The 24116-nt window shown below is 38.4% G+C and overlaps 2 protein-coding genes across 6 annotated transcripts; both read left to right on the forward strand.

The window, feature by feature from the left end:
• Positions 1-37: 37 nt before the first annotated feature.
• On the forward strand, positions 38-14155 carry LOC146490866 (cytochrome P450 2J4-like). Of its 3 annotated transcripts, none has more exons than XM_085152363.1 (9): positions 38-2001; positions 4556-4718; positions 4874-5023; positions 6017-6177; positions 6771-6947; positions 7046-7184; positions 7704-7891; positions 11628-11769; positions 12900-14155. In XM_085152363.1, the coding sequence occupies exons 1-9, from the start codon at positions 1801-1803 to the stop codon at positions 12977-12979; spliced, it is 1401 nt and encodes a 466-aa protein (XP_085008489.1). In that variant the 5' UTR covers positions 38-1800; the 3' UTR covers positions 12980-14155. The 3 variants fall into 3 exon arrangements, with proteins under 3 accessions (XP_085008489.1, XP_085008487.1, XP_085008490.1); XM_085152361.1 differs by lacking the exon at positions 12900-14155 and adding an exon at positions 11877-12109; XM_085152364.1 differs by lacking the exon at positions 12900-14155 and adding an exon at positions 11877-12109 and having other exon boundaries at positions 4556-4692; positions 4874-5004.
• Positions 14156-14944: 789 nt separating this feature from the next.
• On the forward strand, positions 14945-23399 carry LOC146490867 (cytochrome P450 2J4-like). Of its 3 annotated transcripts, none has more exons than XM_085152354.1 (9): positions 14945-15261; positions 16196-16358; positions 16498-16647; positions 16753-16913; positions 18140-18316; positions 18419-18557; positions 19151-19338; positions 20736-20877; positions 21106-23399. In XM_085152354.1, exons 1-9 carry the CDS (start codon positions 15061-15063, stop codon positions 21279-21281), a joined length of 1497 nt encoding a protein of 498 aa, XP_085008480.1. In that variant the 5' UTR covers positions 14945-15060; the 3' UTR covers positions 21282-23399. The 3 variants fall into 3 exon arrangements, with proteins under 3 accessions (XP_085008480.1, XP_085008482.1, XP_085008481.1); XM_085152356.1 differs by having other exon boundaries at positions 16196-16332; positions 16498-16628; XM_085152355.1 differs by lacking the exon at positions 21106-23399 and having other exon boundaries at positions 20722-20873.
• The last annotated feature ends 717 nt before the right edge of the window (positions 23400-24116 follow it).

The following is a 24116-nucleotide window of genomic DNA, read 5'->3' on the forward strand; positions in this document are numbered from 1 at the left end:
AAATGACAAGTAAGAGAAAATGAGAAAATCTAGGGTGGCAAGAGTAAAGACAGCATGGAGATCCTTTTAGAAATACTTCTAAAACGAATCATTTGAAATGTAAAAATAGATGAGCAGCAGGTGTGCCATGATGGTTGAAATACCATAAAAGTATAGAATACATGGTATGAAGTACTTTATTTGGATCATGACTTCCTTGTTGTGGGGAGAGTGTTTGGACTGCAACTGGGCATCCAAACCTCTGTACCTCCGGGTTATTGTTTCTCTTTTAGTTCAATTTACAATACTTTAACTCTCCTTTAAGAATCTGGAGTTCTGTTGTCCTCTTTGTTAAGATCCTCTTGCAAAAGCTGTCCAGAAAGGAGCTTGGTCTGGAGGATCCTGCACTACTGTCAGCTTTGCAGGAAATGGATGAACTGGTCACAGGAGCTGGAGCACTCCACTGCCAGATGCTTAAATCCTTCTGACATTGGTGACATCACAAGAGCACAATTACTTAATTTATAGATGTAAGTGAAGTAGACTATGGTTCGATGACCTCACATTCTGGGCTCCTTGCTTATAAATGTGGGCCAATGTTGTAAAAACCTCAGCATAAATAAGCATCACTGTCAATTCAGTCCAATCTTGCTCTCTGGCTTAGGCGACTTATTAGGTTCAGCTCAGTTTGATCCAAAGGAATCTAGCTATGTGCCGTGCCATGCCCTGCTTATAATTCCTCTTTGTTAGATCAATGCAATTTGTTATACATTTGCTTGAACCAAACACAAACTACAGCTGGTCCAAAATGCGGCACCACAGTCATATTTAAGCTTCTCTTCACTGGCTTTACCTATTGATTATAGAACTAGTTTTAAGAGTTTTTTGTTGACCTTTAAAGCTCTCTATGAGCTTCAGCCACAGTATATTTATCACATCTCCTGTCATCGTACACCACTGGTCATAAACTAAGGCCATGAGCCAAGGCTCTGCTGGTTGTCCCACAGTTCAGGTGAGAATCAAGACTAACCAAACCTTTTCCATCAGGGCACCAATTCCTGTGAAAAACCTCCCTGAGAAGTTTAGATATGTTTTCTTTCCTTTCATCACCTTCTCCTAGTGATCAATTTTAATTTGATCATTCTTACTGTATTTGAATAACTTTATACTTGCTTTTAATTTACAATTTTTGAATCTTCTTTATTCCTCACTCATCATCTCCTTGTGGTGCCAGCATTTATATCACTGTAAATAAATAAAAAAAATCCTTTTCATTGGTTGGAGAGCAGCTAAAAAATAGAATGATAGCCAAGGAGTACAGAACCCAGTGTGGTGATCAAGAACATTTCATTTATTTACAATAAAAACAAGCCTGGGCCTTAAAAAAACAACAACCAAGGCTAAAAATCACCAAGCTGCCATTTAAACATTACATGGGTGCAACAGTCTTAACATAAATATTGTAGGAACATCCCAGCATTTACCGGTTGTGTCTCACTGGGAAAGGTCTTTTACTGGGTCCACATCCAACACTAGTTCAAACAATTCCATGGCCAATCCAAGGTCTCTTAAAGGAATTTAAAAAGGAAACTCATTCATAATCTTCGTGTAGCCTTTTTGCATGCAATAACGTCCCACATGTGAAAACATTAAAAATAACCCCACCATTACCAGCTGTCAAGTCCAGCTGCGCGAACACGAGTCTTTCCTTCACCTTTGTGTTTAAGGAAGTCCACCCATTTATCTGATCGCACTTTGTTTCTTGGTAGCATCACAGTTAAAACACTGCAGTAATCCAGCATCCGACATTAAGAACTTTAAATGGAGACATTATACAGTGTTCTTGGCTTTGAGTGGATAGATGGAAGGAGCATTTTAATATTTCTCTGTGTTTTCCTGCTGTTGTCTGATATTTGGAAGAACAGAGTGCCGAAAAACTTCCCACCTGGACCGTGGGCTCTCCCGTTTCTCGGTGACATTCATCGCATCAGGCCTGACAGAATACACCTGCAGTTCAGAGAGGTACACATGTTTACTATTTAGGGAATAGTGTTTTATTTTTAATATATTTATTTTCTTTCTTTGTTCCTTAAAAGTACGTTAAGATGTTAGTGGAGTAAAAATCAGATAAGGGTAGCTTTATTTTAATTACAAAAATGTTATATTTATGGTTATATTAATGGATAATAGGTATTGATTTGTAAAATCAATTCAATTCAATTTTATTTATATAGCGCCAAATCACAACAACAGTCACCTTAAGGCGCCTTATATTGTACAGTAGATCGTACAATAATAGATACAGAAAAAAACCCAACAATCATATGACCCCCTATGAGCAAGCACTTTGGCGACAGAGGGAAGGAAAAACTCCCTTTTAACAGCAAGAAACCTCCAGCAGAATCAGGGTCAGGGAGGGGCAGCCATCTACTGCAACCGGTTGGGGTGAGAGAAGGAAGAGAGGATAAAAGACATGCTGTGGAAGAGAGACAGAAGTTAATAACAGATATGATTCGATGCAGAGAAGTCTATTAACACACAGTGAGTGAGAAAGGTGACTGGAAAGGAAAAACTCAATGCATCATGGGAATCCCCCGGCAGCCTACGTCTATTGCAGCATAACTAAGGGAGGATTCAGTGTCACCTGGTCCAGCCCTAACTATATGCTTTAGCAAAAAGGAAAGTTTTAAGCCTAATCTTAAAAGTAGAGATAGTGTCTGTCTCCCGAATCCAAACTGGAAGCTGGTTTCACAGAAGAGGGGCCTGAAAACTGAAGGCTCTGCCTCCCATTCTACTTTTAAATACTCTAGGAACAACAAGTAGGTCTGCAGAGCGAGAGCGAAGTGCTCTAATAGGGTGATATGGTACTACAAGGTCATTAAGATAAGATGGGGCCTGATTATTTAAGACCTTGTATGTGAGGAGCAAGATTTTGAATTCAATTCTGGATTTAACAGGAAGCCAATGAAGGGAAGCCAAAACAGGAGAAATATGCTCTCTCTTTCTAGTCCCTGTCAGGACTCTTGCTGCAGCATTTTGAATTAACTGAAGACATTTCAGCGAGTTTTTAGGACATCCTGATAATAATGAATTGCAGTAGTCCAGCCTGGAAGTAATAAATGCATGAACTAGTTTTTCAGCATCACTCTGAGACAGGATATTTCTAATTTTAGAGATGTTGCACAAATGGAAGAAAGCAGTCTTACATATTTGTTTAATATGTGCGTTGAAGGACATGTCCTGGTCAAAAATGTCTCCAAGGTTCCTCACAGCATTACTGGAGGCCAAAGTAATGCCATCCAGAGTAAGAATCTGGTTAAATACCATATTTCTAAGATTTTCAGGGCCGAGTACAATAACCTCAGTTTGATCTGAATTAAGAAGCAAAAAGTTAGCGGCCATCCAGCTCTTTATGTCTTTAAGACATTCCTGCAGTTTAACTAAATGGTGTGTGTTATCTGGCTTCATGGACAGATAGAGCTGGGTGTCATCAGCATAGCAGTGAATATGTATACTATGTCTTCTAATGATACTGCCTAGGGGAAGCATGTGTAATGTAAAAAGAATTGCTCCTAGCACTGAACCCTGTGGAACACCATAATTAACCTCAGTGTGTGAAGAGGACTCTCCATTTACATGCAGAAATTGGAGTCTATTAGATAGATATGATACAAACCACTGCAGTGCAGTACCTGTAATACCTACAGCATTTTCTATTCGCTCTAATAGGATATTATGGTCGACAGTATCGAACGCTGCACTGAGGTCTAGCTGTTGGATGAGAGCTGCTCCATCCAAAGTGGGATGGATGCCGTCTCTCCTAACAAGAACTGAAAGAACTGAATATAAATAACTTGAGCTTATTATACAATATGATACTAGAGTATATTTCTAGCTAATTTTCTCTTTCTCTCGATAAAACTTTCTTTAAAGATATGACGCATCGTGGGGTCCCCCTGAAAGAAAGGCAGATATGAAATGTATAAATTACATTCGAGGTCAAAATATGACAAGATATTTAAATTCAAATGCATTTGCATAACAACAAATTTTACAATTGAGCTTTCAGGTTTACAAACAAAATGCTGGCATGCATGGATATAAATGCTACCAAAACATAACCTCCTCCGAAGAGTTAATAATAAAGCATCCAAGAATTAAAGGAGCATCTTTTTTCAATGGCCATTACTTATCCTCAGTGGAAGAAAATGTGTAATAGTTAGTAAAAGGACCTTCACCTTTTTCAGAGAAGTTGCCATTTACAACTCTGGCAATCATTAACTCAGTGAACTTTATCTGCAGTTGCCTTTATTCACACAAGAGAGAAGGTTTGTTGCTTGAGTTTGGTTTATGGAGACCACATCAAGAGGGTTCAGTCAGAGCTGCATTTTCAGTTACTCATATTCTCTTTTTAAATATTTTCTCATGTGTTTGCAGTTTGGGTTCTTGTTAAGAGATATAATATTAATGAGGCAACATTGCTGCAATCTTATAGTATCTGCAGTAAGGATGTAGAAGCAGTATTAATTCTCTGAGTACTGTTGAACCACAACATCTGCCTGCTGTCTATGTTCAGTTTGCAAAGAAATATGGAGACATTTTCACCATCAGAATCTTTGGTGGAAGAACCGTGGTCATTAATAGCTACAAGTTTGTGAAAGAAGCCCTGGTCCAGCAAGGAGACGACTTCATAGATCGACCCACCGTACCAGTGTTTGAAGAATTATTTGGCAATGAAGGTTCTGTTTTTCTCTTTTTTCACTGAAAAAAAACCCAATATTTAGTTAGTGTTTAATACAGTGAACAGCATAATTGAGACACCAAATCAGGGCTGTAAGCATGTAGCTAGTGTTTGTTACATTCAGTCTAATATTGTGTATTTGTGTGTTCAAAGGTCTCGCGATAGCAAATGGTTATCCATGGAAGCAGCAGAGGAGATTTGCTCTTCATACACTCAGAAACTTTGGTCTTGGCAAGAAGACCCTGGAGTTATACATCCAGCAGGAGTGCCAGTATCTCTCAGAGGCTTTCACAGAACACCAAGGCATGAAAAAAACATCTATGCTTTTTTCCGAAGAGTCCAAAGATCACCACCTTTCTCTGCGATAGAAGTTATGAGGCTTATTGCCACCATTCAGTAGAGTTTACCTACTGTTATGACATGGGTACTTGTCCCCCATGTGTCAGGGGGCTTTGTCTGTGACTCAGCATTTTGAGGTCTAAGTTCTTTTGTGAATTCAATGTGTTTTGGAAAGTTTTAGTTTTCTCTTATTTAGTAGTTCTATGCTTTGGCTGTATGTTTTGTCATATTTATTCCCATGTTGTCTGGGCAAGGTGTCTCATCTCCCCTTCCTGTTTACATGCCTCCTCATGTTCTGTTCCATGTCTCCCCTCTCTGTTATGTTTGTCCATGTATGTTTCTTCAGCCCAACATGTCTCGTTCCCTCTTGCTGTATCCCCTGTGTTCAAATCCCCCTCTCTCTCATCTTTCCTCCCTCGCTCTCTCTCTGTCACTCATCTCAAGCTTGTGTGTCCCAGGTTATGTTTTCCCATGTTTCCTGGTTTTTTTGGGTTTTTTTGGAAAGTCTTGTGTTTCCATATTCAGTGTGTTTAGTTTTGCTTCCCCTGTGCCGTCATGTTAATTTGTGTCAGCTGTGTTCCCCATGTGTTTCCACTTTCCTCATTATCCTTCTGTGTATTTAAGTCTTCTGTCTCCCTTTGTTTAGTTTCAGGTTGCCTGTTATTCTCACGTCATGGTCCATGGATGTCATGTTTCTCTAGTCTTGGGTTTCTCATGTTCATTTGTAGGTTTATAGTTAGAGCTTTTCCTTGTCCTGCGCTAGTTTTTTCCCCAGTTTAAGTTATTGTGTAGTTTTTCACCTTTGTTTGCTTGTGCTTTTGTTTTTGTCGTAGTTATCAGCCAAACTAAATGACTCGCTTTTTGTTGAATTTTAGTCCTGTCCGTTGTGTATCTGCTTTTGGGTCCGCTCCTCAGACACATCAACCATGACACTATATTTTCTGTCTTCATTTACAGGAAAGCCATTTAATGTCCAGCTACTGATAAATAATGCTGTGTCGAATATCATCTGCTGTTTGGTGTTTGGGAATCGATTTGAGTACACTGATCGGCAGTACCAGTCCATTCTTCATAACTTCAAAGAAGTTGTGCGCTTACAGGGAAGCATTTCAATACAGGTGAACCTCTTCCTGCCGTGCTACATCATGCAATAATCATATTACATCACGATTTATGGAAAATGCACAAGCCAAATTTAAGCGTCTTAAATAACTAAAATGTGCAAATTAAATAACTGTAATTTAATATCGTGACTATAAAATGACATCTTTATTAAGTCGTTGTCAGTTTTGGTGGAGTGTGCATCCCAGAGTTATGTTTCTGGTCTCCTAATAGGGTTTCTAATGGCAAATCAGTTGTGAGGAGCCAAAACAAAGACTGATTTAAAACACACTAAAGGGCAGAGATGAGGTAACTAAGGCCTGGGAAATATAAAGCCCACAGAGATAAACAAAATCTCAGACATTTGGAAAATCAGCCTTCCTGCCCTTAACCTGTCTCATTAAAACGAAAACAAACAAAAAAAAGTTTGCTGAATTTGCCCTCAGATATTGGGAATTATATTTCTACCACCACTTCTGCTGTAGTGAAATCCTCCGCTAGATTTGTATTCATAATTTTCCGAATGCACAGCTTCATATGTGGAGCACACAGCCATATGAATATTTATCCAGTCACTAAATATGGATTAATCTATCTTCCTATTGTGTAGATGTACAACATAATTCCCTGGCTGATGAAGTGGCTACCTGGACCTCATAAGACAATGTTCACTCTGACACAACAGATAAGGGACTTCGTAGATATCAGGATCAGAGAACACAGAGAAACCTTTAACCCAGCGTCACCGAGAGACTATATTGATGCTTTTCTTATAGAAATGGCAAAGGTGAGCGTTGTGCTCGATCTCTATTATGTTTGTTTGTTTTGGTCTTGTAATGAAGTTTGATAACAGATTTTAATTTCTGTTGTTTGGACCGTTGATAGAACGAGGAGAAAGATTCAAGTTTTTCTGTCAGTAACTTACACGCTTGCACCATGGACCTGTTTTTTGCTGGAACTGAAACTACTGCCACTACTTTACGCTGGGGGTTGCTTTACATGATCTACTACCCTGATATACAAGGTGTGTATGTAATACTCAACGGCACCTTGTATTTTGTCATGTCAAATTTTTGTTTTGAGAGTAATAATACTGTTAGTTTCCAGAGAAGATCTAATTCTTTAACTTTAGTTTCTGTTACTCTAAAATGTGCAATTGTATTCTTTCTTTTAATATAAAACAGCAGTATATATCAGGAAACAAGAAGTCCAGCATATGTGTGACAATATAAAATCTGCATTTTGTAAAGATGGCAGATTAACATTTATATTTTCACTTTTTAATAGATATATGCTCGATTGTCTCCTCTTGCTTGTTGTGTTGACAAAGGTTAACTAATTCACAAATGCTAAAACTGAAAATATATTTCCTGTTCATGTTTCTGTTTATATTTCGTAGTTTATTAAGTAGTCCAGTAATCTAGTATTGGTATTAATGACTTGGAATGTCTTTTTTACACTCACTTTAAGTTTTTCATCTAGTCTTAGGTTACTGTAATAACCTTCAAACAGACTCTGATTGTGTCCTGTTTTCACTGTGCAGAGAGAGTTCAAGCTGAGATCGATGCTGTGGTTGGTTCGTCCAGACAGCCCTCTGTGAGTGACCGAGAAAACATGCCCTATACTGATGCTGTCATCCATGAGATCCAGAGAATGGGCAACATCATTCCTCTCAATGTGCTTCGTATGACAAGCAATGAAACTACAGTGGATAAATACACAATCCCAAAGGTACACAATCCATAATACTTAGACTAAAGTATTCCTTTTCTACCAATTCAACCACTTGAGGCTGGCTTCAAAGGTCTTCAAAAGCAATATAGCCTATGACTGAGGGCATAATTCCTCTTTAATAAAATTGAATTTTAATTACTTTTACTTGAAATTAAAATGCAATTGTATTTATTGACAAATACTTAAAAATAGGCACACTAGAACAAAGAGGTAACAAGTCAGATTTTTACAGGAAACACTGAAAAAATGGGGAAAGAAATTTAAATGGCAAATTTCAATAAAAAAAATCATGTTTTGGTAGGCAAAATTGATCCTACCAACTGATGTAGCTTGTCTAATATGAAGAAGAAGATTGTTCCAAAGCAACGGGGCCACAATAGAGAACGCCCGGTCTCCTCTGAGTTTCAGACGTGACTTAGGGACTGAAGGGAATGAGTGGGAACATAAGGCTTCAACAAATCGGACAAATAAATGAGTGCCAAACCATTTAAAGATTTAAAAAAGATTTCCATAATTTCCACTAGGGATCAATGAAGTATTCTGATTCTGATGATTCCGAAAAACCAATAAATGAACTTTAAGTAGGATCCTAAATTCGATTGGAAGCCAATGTAGGGAGGCCAAAACCGGAATGATGTGGTCGAATTTCCCTCTACCAGTTAAAAATCGAGCCGCAGCATTATGCACTAATTGTAAGTGTGACAAAGTGCCCAGCCCAACCCCTATTAAAATGGAATTACAGTAATCCAGGCGTGAAGTAATAAAAGCATTAATTACAATTTCTAAGTTACGTTTGGAGAGAAAAGGGCTTGACCTTCGATAGACGTCTGAGGTGGTAGAATGCTGATTTTATCACCCCATTCACGTGGTCATCAAAGGTAAGTGCAGAATCGATCTTTACTCCAAGATTTGTGCTTGAACTCTTCAAATAAGAGGTCAAAACAGTGAAATCAACATCTGGAGGGTTGGAAAATCGATTTGGGCCAAATAAAATCGCTTCCGTTTTAAATAGCTCTTTTAGATCTTTTGACAATGTCACATGACCTTTTTCCATCAGCTCACCTCACTTGCCTTTTAGCACCTAATAGTCCAGGCTCCATCCAACTCCTTTTAAACTGCCTTGAACATTTCAAGGCTTGGATGGCTCTCAACCTTTTGAGCTTCAATGAAAGCAAAACAGAGGTAATTATATTCAGGCCTAATAATACCTCATGCACCCCACTTAATTATGGTTGGCTTGGGTATACATCAAATAGAATGTCACAAATCTGGGAGTCATTATGGACTCTGATTTAAATGTAATAAACAAATCAGCTCTGTCTTGCAAAAAAGCTTTTTCCAGTTAAGGCAAATAGCAAAGCTTAAGCCAGTTTTGTCAAAGTGTGACTTGGAGAAAATAATGCATGCCTTTATCTCAACTCGGCTTGACTATTGCATTGCACTTTACGCTGGAGTCAGCCAATCATCCCTCTCACATCTTCAGCTTATTCAAAATGCTGCTGCCCGTCTCTTAACTGGTACACACAGGCACGAACATATCTTCCCTATCCTGTCCCCTCTTCATTGGCTTCCTGTTTATCACAGAATGAATTTCAAAGTCCTAATCTTGACTTAGAAATGCCTAAACGGTCTTGCTCCTCCATACCTTTCTAATGTACTTCAACAACCAGATGATTTTGGTTGTCCCAAAAACTAGGCTGAAACTTAGAAGAGAACAAGCTTTTTCAATTGTGGCTCCCAAACTTTGGAATATGTTGCCTTTAAATGTTAGACAGGCATCTTCACTTCCTGTTTAACTCTTTTCAAAACACATTTATTCAATAGCGTCTAGACTGGTGTGAGTTGATATGCTTTTTTTGCTTTTATGTTTTATGTGTTTAAATGTGAATGTTTTTATCCTTTGTTTTGTTCTTGTACAGCAGCGGTCCCCAACCCCAGGGCCTCGGACCGGTACCGGTCCGTGAGTTGTTTGGTACCGGGCCACGAGAGTTGAGGCTCAGGTGTGAAATGTATGGTTTTCAGGGTTTTTATCGATTTTCCAGGCTATTTTGTTATCGTTTTTATCGTTAACTCGGTTTTCCTGGGTCTTTTCACATGTGTTAGGAATAAATCTTCTTTTTTTTGGTACCGGTACTAGTTTTATTTTGTTGTATTTATCCGCGACACCTTAAAGGCCGGTCCGTGAAAATATTGTCGAGCATAAACCGGTCCGTGGCGCAAAAAAGGTTGGGGACCGCTGTTGTACAGTATTTTAGGCAAACGTTCTGATTTTTACCCCAAAACTTGATTCTGTTCATCTGGACGTAGAGTTTTCAGTGGGAGAAACATTTCGTCACTCGTCCAAGTGAGTTATTCAGTCTCTGCTGACTGCAGGTTTCCCCAATCTTATAAACAGTACATTTACATTTGGATTTTGTTGAGAAGATCGAGATGTCATTATGGAGGCGGATGAAACCGTGGTCTCGTACGATGTTACATCTCTCTTCACTTGCATCCCAGTACGGAAGCGTTGGAGGTAGGTTGTAAGAGATTACAGGATGACCCAAACCTCAGCAACAGAACCACTCTCAGCATCGACCAAGTGTGTTTGCTTTTGGAACTGTGTCTTCATTCGGCCTACTTCACATACAAGGGTCAGTTCTACAGGCAGAAACATGGGTGTGCACGGGTTCCCCAGTTTCACCCATCGTGGCCAATTTATACATGGAAGAAGTGGAAAAGAGGGCTTTGTTATCCTACCCTGGAACACCACCAAGTCATTAGTTCAGATATGTGGATGACACCTGGGTGAAAATCAAATCTCAGGACGTACCACAATTCACGGATCACATTAACTCGGTGGACCGACACATCAAATTCACCAGGGAGGATATGAAAAACGGCAGGTTAGCCTTCTTAGACTGTGAGATTTTCATCAGTAATGGGGGACATCTAAAAGCTGATTTGTACTGTAAACCTGCACATATGAATTGGTATTTAAGGTTTGATTCTCATCATCCACTGGAGCATAAACTGGGTGTCATCAGGACGCTACAACACAGAGACATAACACAATCCCCACAGACACAGCGGCCAGGGAGGCAGAAGAACATCACATCAAGAAGTCCCTGAGTAAATGTGGTTATCCCAGCTGGACTTTTGTCAAAGATGGGAAGGCACCAAAAGAAAGCTCCAGCCGATCCAGGAGAGAAGGACAACTACTGCCTAAACGAAAACGCTGGTTTGAACGCGGAGTCAAGGAGGCCATTTACGTGAAAAGGGAAAGACCACCTCTTAATCGAGGAGGGGGCCTAAGGGTACATCTTTCGTCATCGTACAATGCTGTGATTGCAGCCATTCCCCAACTGGCCTCCCAGCATATTGTTCCTTCAGTGGGCTGGTTTCAGTCATTATGCAAATGTACTGTTTATAAGACTGGGGAAACCTGCAGTCAGCTGAGACTGAAGAAGTCACTTGGATGAGTGATGAAATGTTTCTCCCACTGAAAATGCTACGTCCAGATGAAAGGAATCAAATTTTGGAGATTTACTTACCTGGATGAGCATGCATCAAGACGTTTCTGGGGTTTTTTTTTAAATGCTATATAAATTGGATTTGGATTCTGTCATATGGCAAATTAAACCAATTTTCAGTAACAATTTAGATTTGTTTGTTTGTTTGCTTGTTGGTTTTCCAATTTCAGTATCTCAGGTCTTAAGATTATTTTGTGGGGTTTTTGGGTTTTTTTGTTCAGGGTACCATGATACTGGCTACCCTGGACTCAGTCCTACACGATGAGTCAATGTGGAAAACTCCACACTCTTTCAATCCTCAACACTTTCTCGACAAGGATGGTAAATTTCGTAAGAGAGATGCTTTCCTTCCATTTTCTACAGGTTTGTTGTACTCTTTTAGCCAAATGGCATGCATCCTTAGTTTGTTGCAGAAGTGTAGTAAAAAAAAATTGTTTGAATAAAACTCATGACTTACTGTTTATTCTCAGGTAAGCGTGTGTGTCTTGGAGAACAGCTGGCCAGGATGGAGTTATTCCTGTTGTTTACTTCCCTCCTCCAAAGGTTTTCTCTTTCGCCACCTGCTGGAGAGCAGCCCAGTCTGGATTTCCAGTTGGGAGGCATGCGCTGTCCCAAACCTTACCGCCTCTGTGCTGTACCACGTTAAACCATCAACTATGGCAAACTGAAAATAAATCACTCCTTTATTACATTTATCATCTAATGCTGTTTAGTTTTTGTTCTTGTAGTCCAGTAGATCTTTTTCATTAACTTTTACAATATAAATCTATTCTACTCTAACAGAAATTACTAAAAATGTTAAACCACCAAAAAAAAAATTAGTTTATCCTTTTTTTTCTGACATTAAGGCAAGTGAAAGGATTGAGTCTCTGTTCTGGTTAACGGTTTCAGAGATACCTGCCTGGTTCATTGCTTTTACAAGTAAAGTGGATTCTGTCCCTTTTAAGGACAATCAAAGTAATCTGTTAGAAAACTTTCCACTGTATTTGAAGGCTTACAGAATCATTTCTTCTAAATTGTTACTTCACCTGAAATGAACGTTAATTCTGAACAATTACCATTAAAAAAATCTCAAGCTTGACTTTTCATTTCTCTTTAAACCATTAACACCCAGTCAAAGGTTTTTGTTTTACCTGAAGTGTGTTTGAAGTTAGAGATTGAAAACGACAAGTAAGAGAAAATGAGAAAATCTAGGGTGGCAAGAGTAGAGAGAGCATTGAAATCCATTTAGAAATACTTCTAAATCTAATAATTTGAAATGTAAAAATAGATGAGTAGGAGGTGTGCCATGATGGTTGCAATACCAAAAAAGTATAGAATACATGGTATGAAGGACTTGATTTGGATCATGACTTCCTTGTGGGGAGAGTGTTTGGGCTGCAACTGGGCATCCAAACCTCTGTACCTCTGGGGTATTGTTTATCTTTTAGTTCAATTTACAATACTTTAACTCTCCTTTAAGAATCTGGAGTTCTGTTGTCCTCTTTGTTAAGATCCTCTTGCAAAAGCTGTCCAGAAAGGTGCGTGGTCTGGAGGATCCTGCACTACTGTCAGCTTTGCAGGAAATGGATGAACTGGTCACAGAAACTGGAGCACTTCTAGGTTGCCAGGTGCTTAAATCCTTCTGACATTGCTCACAAGAGCACAATTACTTCATGTAAGTAAAGTAGACTATGGCACACTGACCTTATTCATATATAGCTGGGCTCCTTGCTTATAAATGTGGGCCAATATTGTAAAAACCTCAGCATAAATAAGCATCCCTGTCAATTTAGTCCAATCTTGCTCTCTGGCTTAGGCGACTTATTAAGTTCAGCTCAGGTTGATCCAAAGGAATCTAGCTATGTGCCGTGCCATACCATGCTTATAATTCCTCTTTGTTTGATCAATGCAATTTGTTATACATTTGCATGAACACAAACTACAGCTGGTCCAAAATGTGGCTGCCAGAAAAAAGAATTCCACAATTTATGACATAAATATTCACATATATACTATGTAATCATATATACTCGTGTACACTATATATATACCTACACTGGAGTGTTTTATATAACGGAATCATTGTGATAAGCATCTAACCTACATGTTTAAATCACAAGACCCACATATTTAGGTCAAATATTATCTACAATTACATTAATGAAGTGTGTGCCACTTGTTGTATGAGGACATACTGTCTCAAATGTAGTAATTAGGATCAATAAGTAACCTTTGATTGTGTTATGGCCAATGGTGATAAGTCCAAAGAAAGGGTTAAATAAACTCAGCCCTGCTAAGATGCACCTGGGAGGCTATCTGCCCGTCTTCGCTGTCAGAAGATGATGCATCACCCATCTTTAACCAATATAGTAAACAAACTTGGCCTGGCTGAGAGTGGACCTGGGACTCATTTTGCCCGTCTCCGTTGACGAAGGCTGAGAAAAACCCTTCCTTAATGGATATAGTAGCATACCCCATACCCCACAAAGTTGTCAGGAGGATTAATTGTTTTCGCTCTGCAGTTGCTTTGATATCTGTAGTTTTGCGGACTTTTGGACTCACTCTCCCTCAAAACTGTCAAAGTCTATAATGCTAACACAAGCGTGTCACTAGCGATCACGTAGCACATCATTATATACCAGCTAGTCTGACTTCAGCAACCCTACAAACATCACTACTGTTTAGCTTGCTGTCTTCCTCAATGTTCGCAGTGATAGCAGAGCTGTATATCTTAATTCTTTTTAGAAATCCCTGTCAGAATCTGGTATATTATGTTTAGGTGGAAACTAGCGAGCTAACTCCCTGCTAACTTCTAAATTTTATTAATCCTGTTTTCATGGATGGCTGGATGTTAAACTTAATTGTTACCTGTTAGAGCAGCCACACTGATTAAAGATGAAAGAATTTAGACAGTTTGTAACTCCGCAGTAATGTAATGCCACAGTGTTTGTTTGATTTTGGGACCTGAAGCGGAGTTTGGGCCCGGAAACGGCTAATGACGTCAGACTTAAAGACCAGATTGGATCTAAAAAGCTAGACCTCCACATCGTTGGTGTAATAAGGTTATCATATTGGCTTCAAAATTTGCAACCAGACTTCTTTTTTTCTTTCCTCGTGTTCTACTTACATGAGTCAACCGTGTTTTTTTAGAATTAAACATGCATAATTGTTAGCTTGGTAGTTCGTATTCAGGCTTGCTTGGAAGCTATATCATTGTTTTATTCAGCCAGTTAATAATGCAGCACTCAATAGTTTGGCCTCTCCATCATTATGAAATGGTATAAAGTTACTGGACACTGTTTACATATCTACATATACATGTCTTTGTTCGCTTTTCTTTAGGAGGTGGGTTGGCTGTGCTGGTGGGTTATTCTTTGTTTTACGCAGGAAATAATTGTTTTTCCCTCACAATGTCAATCACCGAGATTACTGAGACAGTAATCAGTACTTCATACATAATTTTATGTGTAGCCTTTTTGCATGTAATAATGTCCTATGTGTAAAAAAACTGAAAATAACACCACCATTATCAGCTTTTATTTTGAAGGCTAGTCTTAGCTTCACCTTTGTGTTTTAAGGAAGTCCACCCATTTATCTGATTGCACTTTGTTTCGTGGTAGCATCACAGTTAAAACCCTGCAGTAATCCAGCATGCAACATTAAGAACTTTAAATGGAGACATTATACAGTGTTCTTGGCTTTGAGTGGATAGATGGAAGGAGCATTTTAATATTTCTCTGTGTTTTCCTGCTGTTGTCTGATATTTGGAAGTACAGAGTGCCGAAAAACTTCCCACCTGGACCGTGGGCTCTCCCGTTTCTCGGTGACATTCATCGCATCAGGCCTGACAGAATACACCTGCAGTTCAGAGAGGTACTCGTGTTTACTATTAAGGGAATAGTGTTTTAATTTTAATATCTTTCTTTTCTTTCTTTTTTCCTTAAAAGTACTTTAAGATGTTAGATGTTACTGCAGTAAAAATCAGATAAGGGTAGCTTTATTTAATTACAAAAAATGTTATATAGGAGTAGGTAATAGATAATAGTATAATAGTATAACTTGTGCTTATTATACAATATATTTCTAGCTAATTTTCTCTTTCTCTCAGTAAAACTTTCTATAAAAATTTAACACATCGTGGGGTCAACCTGCAAAAAGGCAGATGCGAAATGAAAAAATGACATTCGAGGTCAAATTTGACAAGATATTTAAATGCAAATGCATTTGCATAGCAACAAAAACAATAAATAACATAAATGTTATAATTGAGCTGTCATGTTTACAAACAAAATGCTGGCATGCATGGATATAAATGCTACCAAAAACATAACCTCCTCTGAAGAGTTAATAATAAAATATCCAAGAATTAAAGGAGCATCTTTTTTCAATGGCCATTACTTATGTAATGGAAGAAAATGTGAAAATGTGTAATAGTTAGTAAAAGGACCTTCACCTTTTAAAGTACCAAGGACAAGTTCAGAGAAGTTGCCATTTACAACTCTGGCAATCATTAACTCAGTGAACTTTATCTGCAGTTGCCTTTATTCACACAAGAGAGAAGGTTTGTTGTTTGAGTTTGGTTTATGGAGACCACATCAAGAGGGTTCAGTCAGAGCTGCATTTTCGGTTACTTAAATTCTCTTTTTAAATATTTTCTCATGTGTTTGCAGTTTGGGTTCTTGTTAAGAGATATAATATTAATGAGGCAACATTGCTGCAATCTTATAGTATCTGCAGTAAAGATGTAGAAGCAGTATTAATTCTGAGTACTGTTGAACCACAACATCTGCCTGCTGTCTTTGTTCAGTTTGCAAAGAAATATGGAAACATTTTCACCATCAGACTCTTTGGTGGAAGAACCGTGGTCATTAATAGCTACAAGTTTGTGAAAGAAGCCCTGGTCCAGCAAGGAGACGACTTCATAGATCGACCCACCGTACCACTGTTTGAAGATTTATTTGGGAATGAAGGTTCTGTTTTTCTCTTTTTCATTAAAAAATATATATAGTTAGTGTTTAATACAATGAACAACATAATTGAGACACCAAATCAGGGGTGTAAGGTAGTGATTCTTATTCAATCTATTACTGTGTATTTGTGTGTTCAAAGGTCTTGTGGGTTCAAATGGTTATCCATGGAAGCAACAGAGGAGATTTGCTCTTCATACACTCAGAAACTTTGGTCTGGGCAGGAAGACTCTGGAGTTATACATCCAGCAGGAGTGCCAGTATCTCTCAGAGGCTTTCTCAGAACACCAAGGCATAAAAAACATCTTGGTGACATGATTGGCACCATTCAATAGAGTGTGCTTGCTTTGTTATGACACTGGGTACTTGTCCCCATATTTTCTGTCTTTATTTGCAGGAAAGCCCTTTAATGTCCAGCTACTGATAAATAATGCTGTGTCGAATATCATCTGCTGTTTGGTGTTTGGGAGTCGATTTGAGTACACTGACCGGCAGTACCAGTCTATTCTTCATAATTTCAATGAAATTTTGCGCTTACAGGGAAGCATATCGATACAGGTGAATCTCCTTCCACCATCCTACATTATGCAGTAATCATATTACATCACAATTTATATAAAATGCAAAAGTCACATTTAAGCAACCACAGTCTCCCTACAGGGTTTCTAATGACAAGGAGCAAAAACAAAGACTGATTTAAAACACACCAAAGGGCAGAGAGGAGGAAGCCAAGTCCTGGCAGATGCAAAGCCCACAGATATAAACAAAATGTCAGACATTTAGAGATCTCTCCAGATACAGACAGACAAACTGGTGGTAGCTAACCAACGGGACATTGTAGTGGAAGACAAGCAGAAGCAGCAGACGGCCGTAGTGATAGACATAGTGATACCGAATGACAGCAACATCAGGAAGAAATAACACAAGAAGCTGCAGAAGTAACAAGGGCTCAGAGAAGATGTGGAGGGTGAAGGTAACGGTAATCCCAGTGGTAATCAGAGCACTAGGTGCTCCCAAACTAGGCGAATGGCTCCAGCAGATCCCAGGAACAACATCAGAGATCTCTGTCCAGAAGAGCGCAGTAGAAGGAACAGCTAAGATACTGCGCAGGACCCTCAAAACTCCCAGGTCTCTGGTAGAGGACCTGAGCTTGAAGGACAGACCACCTGTAGGGGTGGGGGGAATTTTTACAGACATATATATGCTTCTGCTTGTCTTCCACTACAATGTGCGGTTGGTTAGCTACCACCAGTTTGTCCGTCTGTATCTGGAGAAATCTCTGAATGTCTGTCTATTATTTTTAAATGTTACTAGTACTGAGATGAGACCTGAGTAACTGCATCTCTTTCTATAACATTTTCTTCATGATGAATAACAATAAAGGATCCTTGATCCCAATAGACATCATATTTGTATACGTGTGCTTACAAGTAATATTTGTACCTAAGTAGTTTTTTTTTTTATAACAATCAGCTTATAACGGGTAATATGTGGAGCCAAGTGTCTTCAAGTGCTTTTTGAAGCATTATCTAAATCAACTTAAATTTCAGTGAACACTGGGGAATATGAACTTGATCTCTCTCATTAAAACAAAAAACAAAATAAATGTTTGCTGACATTGCCCTCAAATATTTTTCTCTTGGTAATTATATTTCTACCATCAGCTTTGCCACTGTGGAATTCCTGTTAGAAGTGTGTTAGATTTCAATTCAGAATTCTTTGAATGCACAGCATGATATGTCCAGTCATGAAAAGATGGTTTCATCTGGCTTCCTGTTCTGTAGATGTACAACATAATTCCCTGGCTGATGAAGTGGCTACCTGGACCTCATAAGACAATGTTCACTCTGACACAGGAGGTAAGGGACTTTATAGAAATCAGGATCAGAGAACACAAAGAAACCCTTGACCCAGCGTCACCGAGAGACTATATTGATGCCTTTCTTATAGAAATGGCAAAGGTGAGTGTTGTGTTTGATCTCCATCATGTTTGTTCATTTTGGTGTTGTAATGCAACCTGAAATATAAGATATTTTAATTTCTGCTGCTTGGACCATTGATAGAACGAGGGCAAAGATTCAAGTTTTTCTCTCAGTAACTTACATGCTTGCACCATGGACCTGTTTTTTGCTGGAACTGAAACTACTACCACTACTTTACGTTGGGGGTTGCTTTACATGATCTACTACCCTGATATACAAGGTGCGTGTGTAATACCCAACAGTACTATGTATTTTTTCATGTCGGTCTTGTTCTGTGAGAAAAAGCATGCAGGTTGTGTTAGTCATCTACATAATACACAAAACAGAGTTTATAATAGTCTCATCATTTTGGGGGCATTTTTTTTAGCATGTTTTGATTTCTAGTTGGGATTCAGTTAGTTTCCAGAGTAGATCCTGGCATTATTTATCAGAAAACAGGAAGACCACATATGTGGTCATGAAGCTGACAATATAAAATCAATATGCGAAGATAGCCGATTGACATTCATATAGACTTTCCACCTTTCAATAAACATATGTTTGAATGTTTTGTAGCTTGTTGTGTTGACAAATATTAACAAATTCGCAAATACTAAGACTGAAAATATATTTCCTGTTTAGGTTTCTAATTATGTTTGATCTGAAGTTAATAATTCAGTATTGGTAGTAATTATTTTTTCTTAAGTACGTTTTTATTTTTACATTAATAACCTGAAATTGTTTCTCACAATCAATTTTAATTTTTCATTTACTTTTAGATAAATATAATAAGCTTCAAACAGACTCTGATTGTATCCTGTTTTCACTGTGCAGAGAGAGTACAAGCTGAGATCGATGCTGTGGTCGGTTCGTCCAGACAGCCCTCTATGAGTGACCGAGAAAATATGCCCTATACTGATGCTGTCATTCATGAGATTCAGAGAATGGCCAACATCATTCCTCTCAATGTGCTTCATATGACAAACAAGGAAACTACAGTGGATAAATACACAATCCCAAAGGTACACAAACCATAATACTTTCTGGCAGTTTCGCTGTAGAATAAAGTATTCCTTGTCTACCAATTTAGCAACTTGAGGCTGACTTGAAAAGTCAATCCAGATGTTACACTTAAAAAAACCAATGAAGCAGCTTTAAAAAGCACATTTAAAGCCTGGTATAAAAATAGTTCTGATATCTGTGGGTAGTGTAACACTCACTATCAACTGTACTCTCTTGATGTATGATCGATCATCCAGGTAAGTAAATCCCAAAAGGTTGATTCTGTTCATCTGAACGTTTCTCCCACTGAAAAAACTACGTCAAGATGAACAGAATCAACTTTTTGGTATCGACTGAACTGTGTGTTAATGCTTTTACAATTTAAAGTTAGGAATGTGGTAAATTTAGATAGGCATGTAAGTAAATTTAAGTAAAGTTTTGCTAGGCAAGATTGATCCACTCCATTATACCACATGGACCCGGAAAGTAAAGTGTATTTGTGATGTAAGATGGTGAAAATATTCTTCTTCCTCAAAATTATCCAGATATTATGCAGTCCTTAAAATGACTTATGTAATGCTTAAATAATTCACAGTACCATGCCTGTTTAGACTTCTCAACAATATATGGTAACTTCTGACTCCTAAAAAGTGACATGGCAGCAGCCAAAATGCTAACCCGTCAAAATGCAGAGTTTTGTAACTACACAGTGGCTGAGACCATTTTTAGTCTGTGGTTATGTGTAAAATAAATACATGAGGTCCAAAAATAGATCTCTGTGGCACACCTGTGCTAATGGATTGAATTAGTATTACATCAGGGCTCTGTATTACAGTGATTCCTGGCTACACATAATGATACTGTTATGGCGCTGCATAGACTGCCTTTTGCCCTGCGACAGGTAGAGTAGATGTCAAATCATACGACCACTATTTTATCAAAACAGCAATGACATGGTTTCTCTCTAGTTTCTCTGAAATACTGTATGTAATGAAAATGCAACTTCAAATCAAATAAAAAGGTCAACTTCATTACTGTTCTCATATTAACTCAAAACAATAACTGAAAGTGAGAAATTAATGTGAATAGACACAAGAATATACACTTGTAAAAATGTGAAATTTTGAGAAAACAGATACATTTTTTAACACATACGATTAAAGGTTAAAACATCTAAAACAACCATTGCACTTGTCCCTGGTTCTTAATTAACAGGCATTATACACTTTGTAGTTTGACACAATTGCATACTAAAAAGCTCTTTTGGACATTTTGACACTGTCACGTTGCCTTTTTCCATCAGCTCACCTTCTGTTATATGGCAAATTAAACCAATATACTTGAATAACAATTTTTAATTTTTTTTATTTCTTTCAATTTTAGTATTTTGGTTATTTTTATAGTATTTTTTGTGCAGGGCACCATGATCGTGGCTACCCTGGACTCAGTCCTACATGATGAGTCAGTATGGGAAACTCCACACTCTTTCAACCCTCAACACTTTCTGGACAAGGATGGTAAATTTCGCAAGAGAGATGCTTTCCTTCCATTTTCTGCAGGTTTGTTGTACATTAAAGCCTCTTGTACTGTTTTAGCCAAGACAAAATGGCATGCATCCTTGGTTTGTTGCAGAATTCAATTCAATTCAATTCAATTCAATTTTATTTATATAGCGCCAAATCACAACAAATGTCGCCTCAAGGCGCAGAAGTGTAGTAAACTCTATGATATAGTGAATATCTTGTAAATTTTTTGAATAAAACTCATGTCTTATTGTTTATTCTCAGGCAAGCGTGTGTGTCTTGGAGAACAGTTGGCCAGGATGGAGTTGTTTTTGTTTTTCACCTCCCTCCTTCAGAGGTTTTCTCTTTCACCACCTGCAGGAGAGCAGCCCAGTCTGGAGTTCCAGTTGGGAGGCGCACGCTGCCCCAAACCTTACCGCCTCTGTGCTGTACCGCGTTAAACCATCAACTATGACAAAACTGAAATTGTCTAATATTCAGTTTGATGAATCAATGTCCTTCATCATATTTGTCATATGAAGCATTATCTATACCCGCTAAATTCTCCTCACCGTGGAGACCTTTTAAAAGAACCATTCCATCCACTGTATTCAACAAATAAAAGTATAAAGGTTTACAATATTAAATTACAACTTTTTAAGAGATCACATTCCACTGCATATGCATGACAATCGCTGTCATAAGCAAACATTTACAAGGATTTCAGTAAAGTTTTGACAATAAGATAAATACAGCAGGACAAAAAAAAACAGCATTCTGTTTTTAACATTTAAGAGTAGTACTGCAGAGATATTTACATAGGATTCAAACTTTAATTTACTAAGTTTAATCTACACTTGAGTCAGTGTCTACATTGAAAACAAAAGCCCACCATATCTTGGTGAATTTGCTTGTATGTTTAGGATCAATATCCTATTTCAGTTCAATTATCCAAAAGATGATTTCACATAATCTTTAAGTACTCTATGAAACTATGCTTATTTGATTTAGTGTTTTGAAGTTGATCAGTGCTTGAGGCAGCAATAAGATTCTGGAAATATATCAGAATAGTAAAAAAAAATCTGTTTGCTTTGATGGTATTTTGAAGGTGTTCTGCTAAACGTGGTAATCCTCATCTTGACTTTCCCAATTTCTTTAAAAGAACATAAGAAATCAGTTGTTATTCTACAGTAGAGTTTCTATGATATAACCTAATGGGCGGGTTGATTACCAACAATCTTATGTCACTCTTAAACAAGAAGGCCCTTTTAAATTCACAAACTATTTTGAAAAGTATATAGGTTTATGTTTATTTGGATATCAGACGAATGCAGGCAAACCAGGTGGTGACAGGGTGATCTTAATAACCATAATAATTGATTTCAGTTGGTATGAGTGTTTTTATTGTTCATACCACTGCTTCTTATAAAATACACAATGTCATAAATAAATTGATTTTCTGCATGCACTTGCCTTTTTCATTATGAGCTTGTGTCACTGGTGTCAGCTTTAGTCTTTACCTTGGCAGAGGGCAGTAATACAATGAATGACTGGACTGACAGCTATCACTAACAGCTTGTAATCTCCCTACCCCAACTGTTAAATAATGTAGAGGAACTCTACATTAGAGGAAATTTCTTTCTTTACAAATCAGCTGGGTTGTTTAATTTGATTAATGCTTTTTCGCATCCTTCACTGCTGATTGAAACAAAAATCAGTGACAAATAAATTACAATAAGTACAGGAAACACGTGACACGCAAAACAAACAGAGAATGTATCATTTTCAGATGTATGATCGATTAATATAACATAAAGGAAAATCATAAAAACTGTTAGATAAAGCTTATTAAAGCTATACATGTTAATAATTTCTGTATGTGTGATGATGTGACATGCAACGTTTCCTTTACACTGGGCCATCAGTTAACAAGGAAACATTGTACACACACACACATAAACACGCTACGATCATCGTAATAAGATACTTGTTATTAGGGTTGCCAACCGTCCCTTAAAAAACGGAATCGTCCCGTATTTAGAAACAAAAGTACACGTCCCGTATTGAGCTGAAAAGGGACGCACTTTGTCCCGTAATACAGTGAGAATCAAAAGTAGTCTATAAGTTTTAATGTAATTTACGCTTTGTTTGAAAACATAATTCCCAGCCCCGCTCCTGCTTTGTGACCAGTGAACTGACAGCACACTTATGACAATTCGAGTATGACAATTCAGATTACCGCTCATCTCATTGGTTGAGGAAAGGTCGCTTGAGAAAATACCGGAAGACAACAGATGACCACAACAAAAAGCATGGCCAACAGGGAAACAAACGCCGACACTGCGGTGCAAGTCTCAGACGACAGTACACCTGAAGCTGGGCAAACACTGTGCGATTTTAAAACTGCACGATGGCTCGCAGGGGTTATAAGTTCGTAGGTCACGATGCACGGTCTCACACTATACCGCCCGATGCTCTGATGCGACCTGAGTGCTCACACTGTGCCTCCATAAAATGAAGGTTATAACAGAAAATCTGTCGCTCGCTCTCCCTCTCTGTCTTTCACTCACACAGACACACACCGCCATCAACTTTGCTAAATTGCTAATGAAAAACACTGATCAGGCAGCTGTGATTGAGCAGCAATGTAAATCCAACTATTTTCACGGTTGTTGTGGTCGTGATAATTTGGTGATGCCACATCGAAAAGGCTCGGATGAGCTTTCCAAAGTTCTACAAGTTGTGCCTCCATCGCTTGTGTCCAGATCACACACTGCACAGCCGTGCTGCTCCGTCTTTTTCACCGACGTTTACGTGTTTGCGTGTGAGCAGTGTGAGCGGCTGCGGTGACACCCTCACGAGCGATTGATGATCGGGAGCTGGTCGTGAGGTGTTAATCGCTTCTCGTTACCCCACGTATACTACACGATGCACAACGCAAGATGAAGGCCAAAATCGGCCAATCGCCAAAACGGTCGCACGACTCAAAAATCAGCTCAAAATGGGCCAAAAATCGCACAGTGTGAGGCCAGCATTAGACCAGCAATGTTTGTTCCTCTCAGAGAAAGAAAAAAAGGCTGCAAAAGTACAGGGAAGAATGGGAAAAGGAAAACACCTGGCTGGAAAAGTGCACGATAACACCTATAAAGCGCACTGCACTGTGTCCCGGCGCACTTTTTCCATAGGCATGCTTCTAATGGTGGGCACATGAAGAACATGAGGGGCGTGAAAGCTCGGGGAACCCTTAACCAATTTTTGTCCACCAGGCCACGGCAGAAGCAGATATGGTAAACACT

The sequence above is a fragment of the Neolamprologus multifasciatus genome, chromosome 23, assembly GCF_963576455.1.
Source record: "Neolamprologus multifasciatus chromosome 23, fNeoMul1.2, whole genome shotgun sequence".
Classification (NCBI taxonomy): Eukaryota; Metazoa; Chordata; class Actinopteri; order Cichliformes; family Cichlidae; genus Neolamprologus; species Neolamprologus multifasciatus.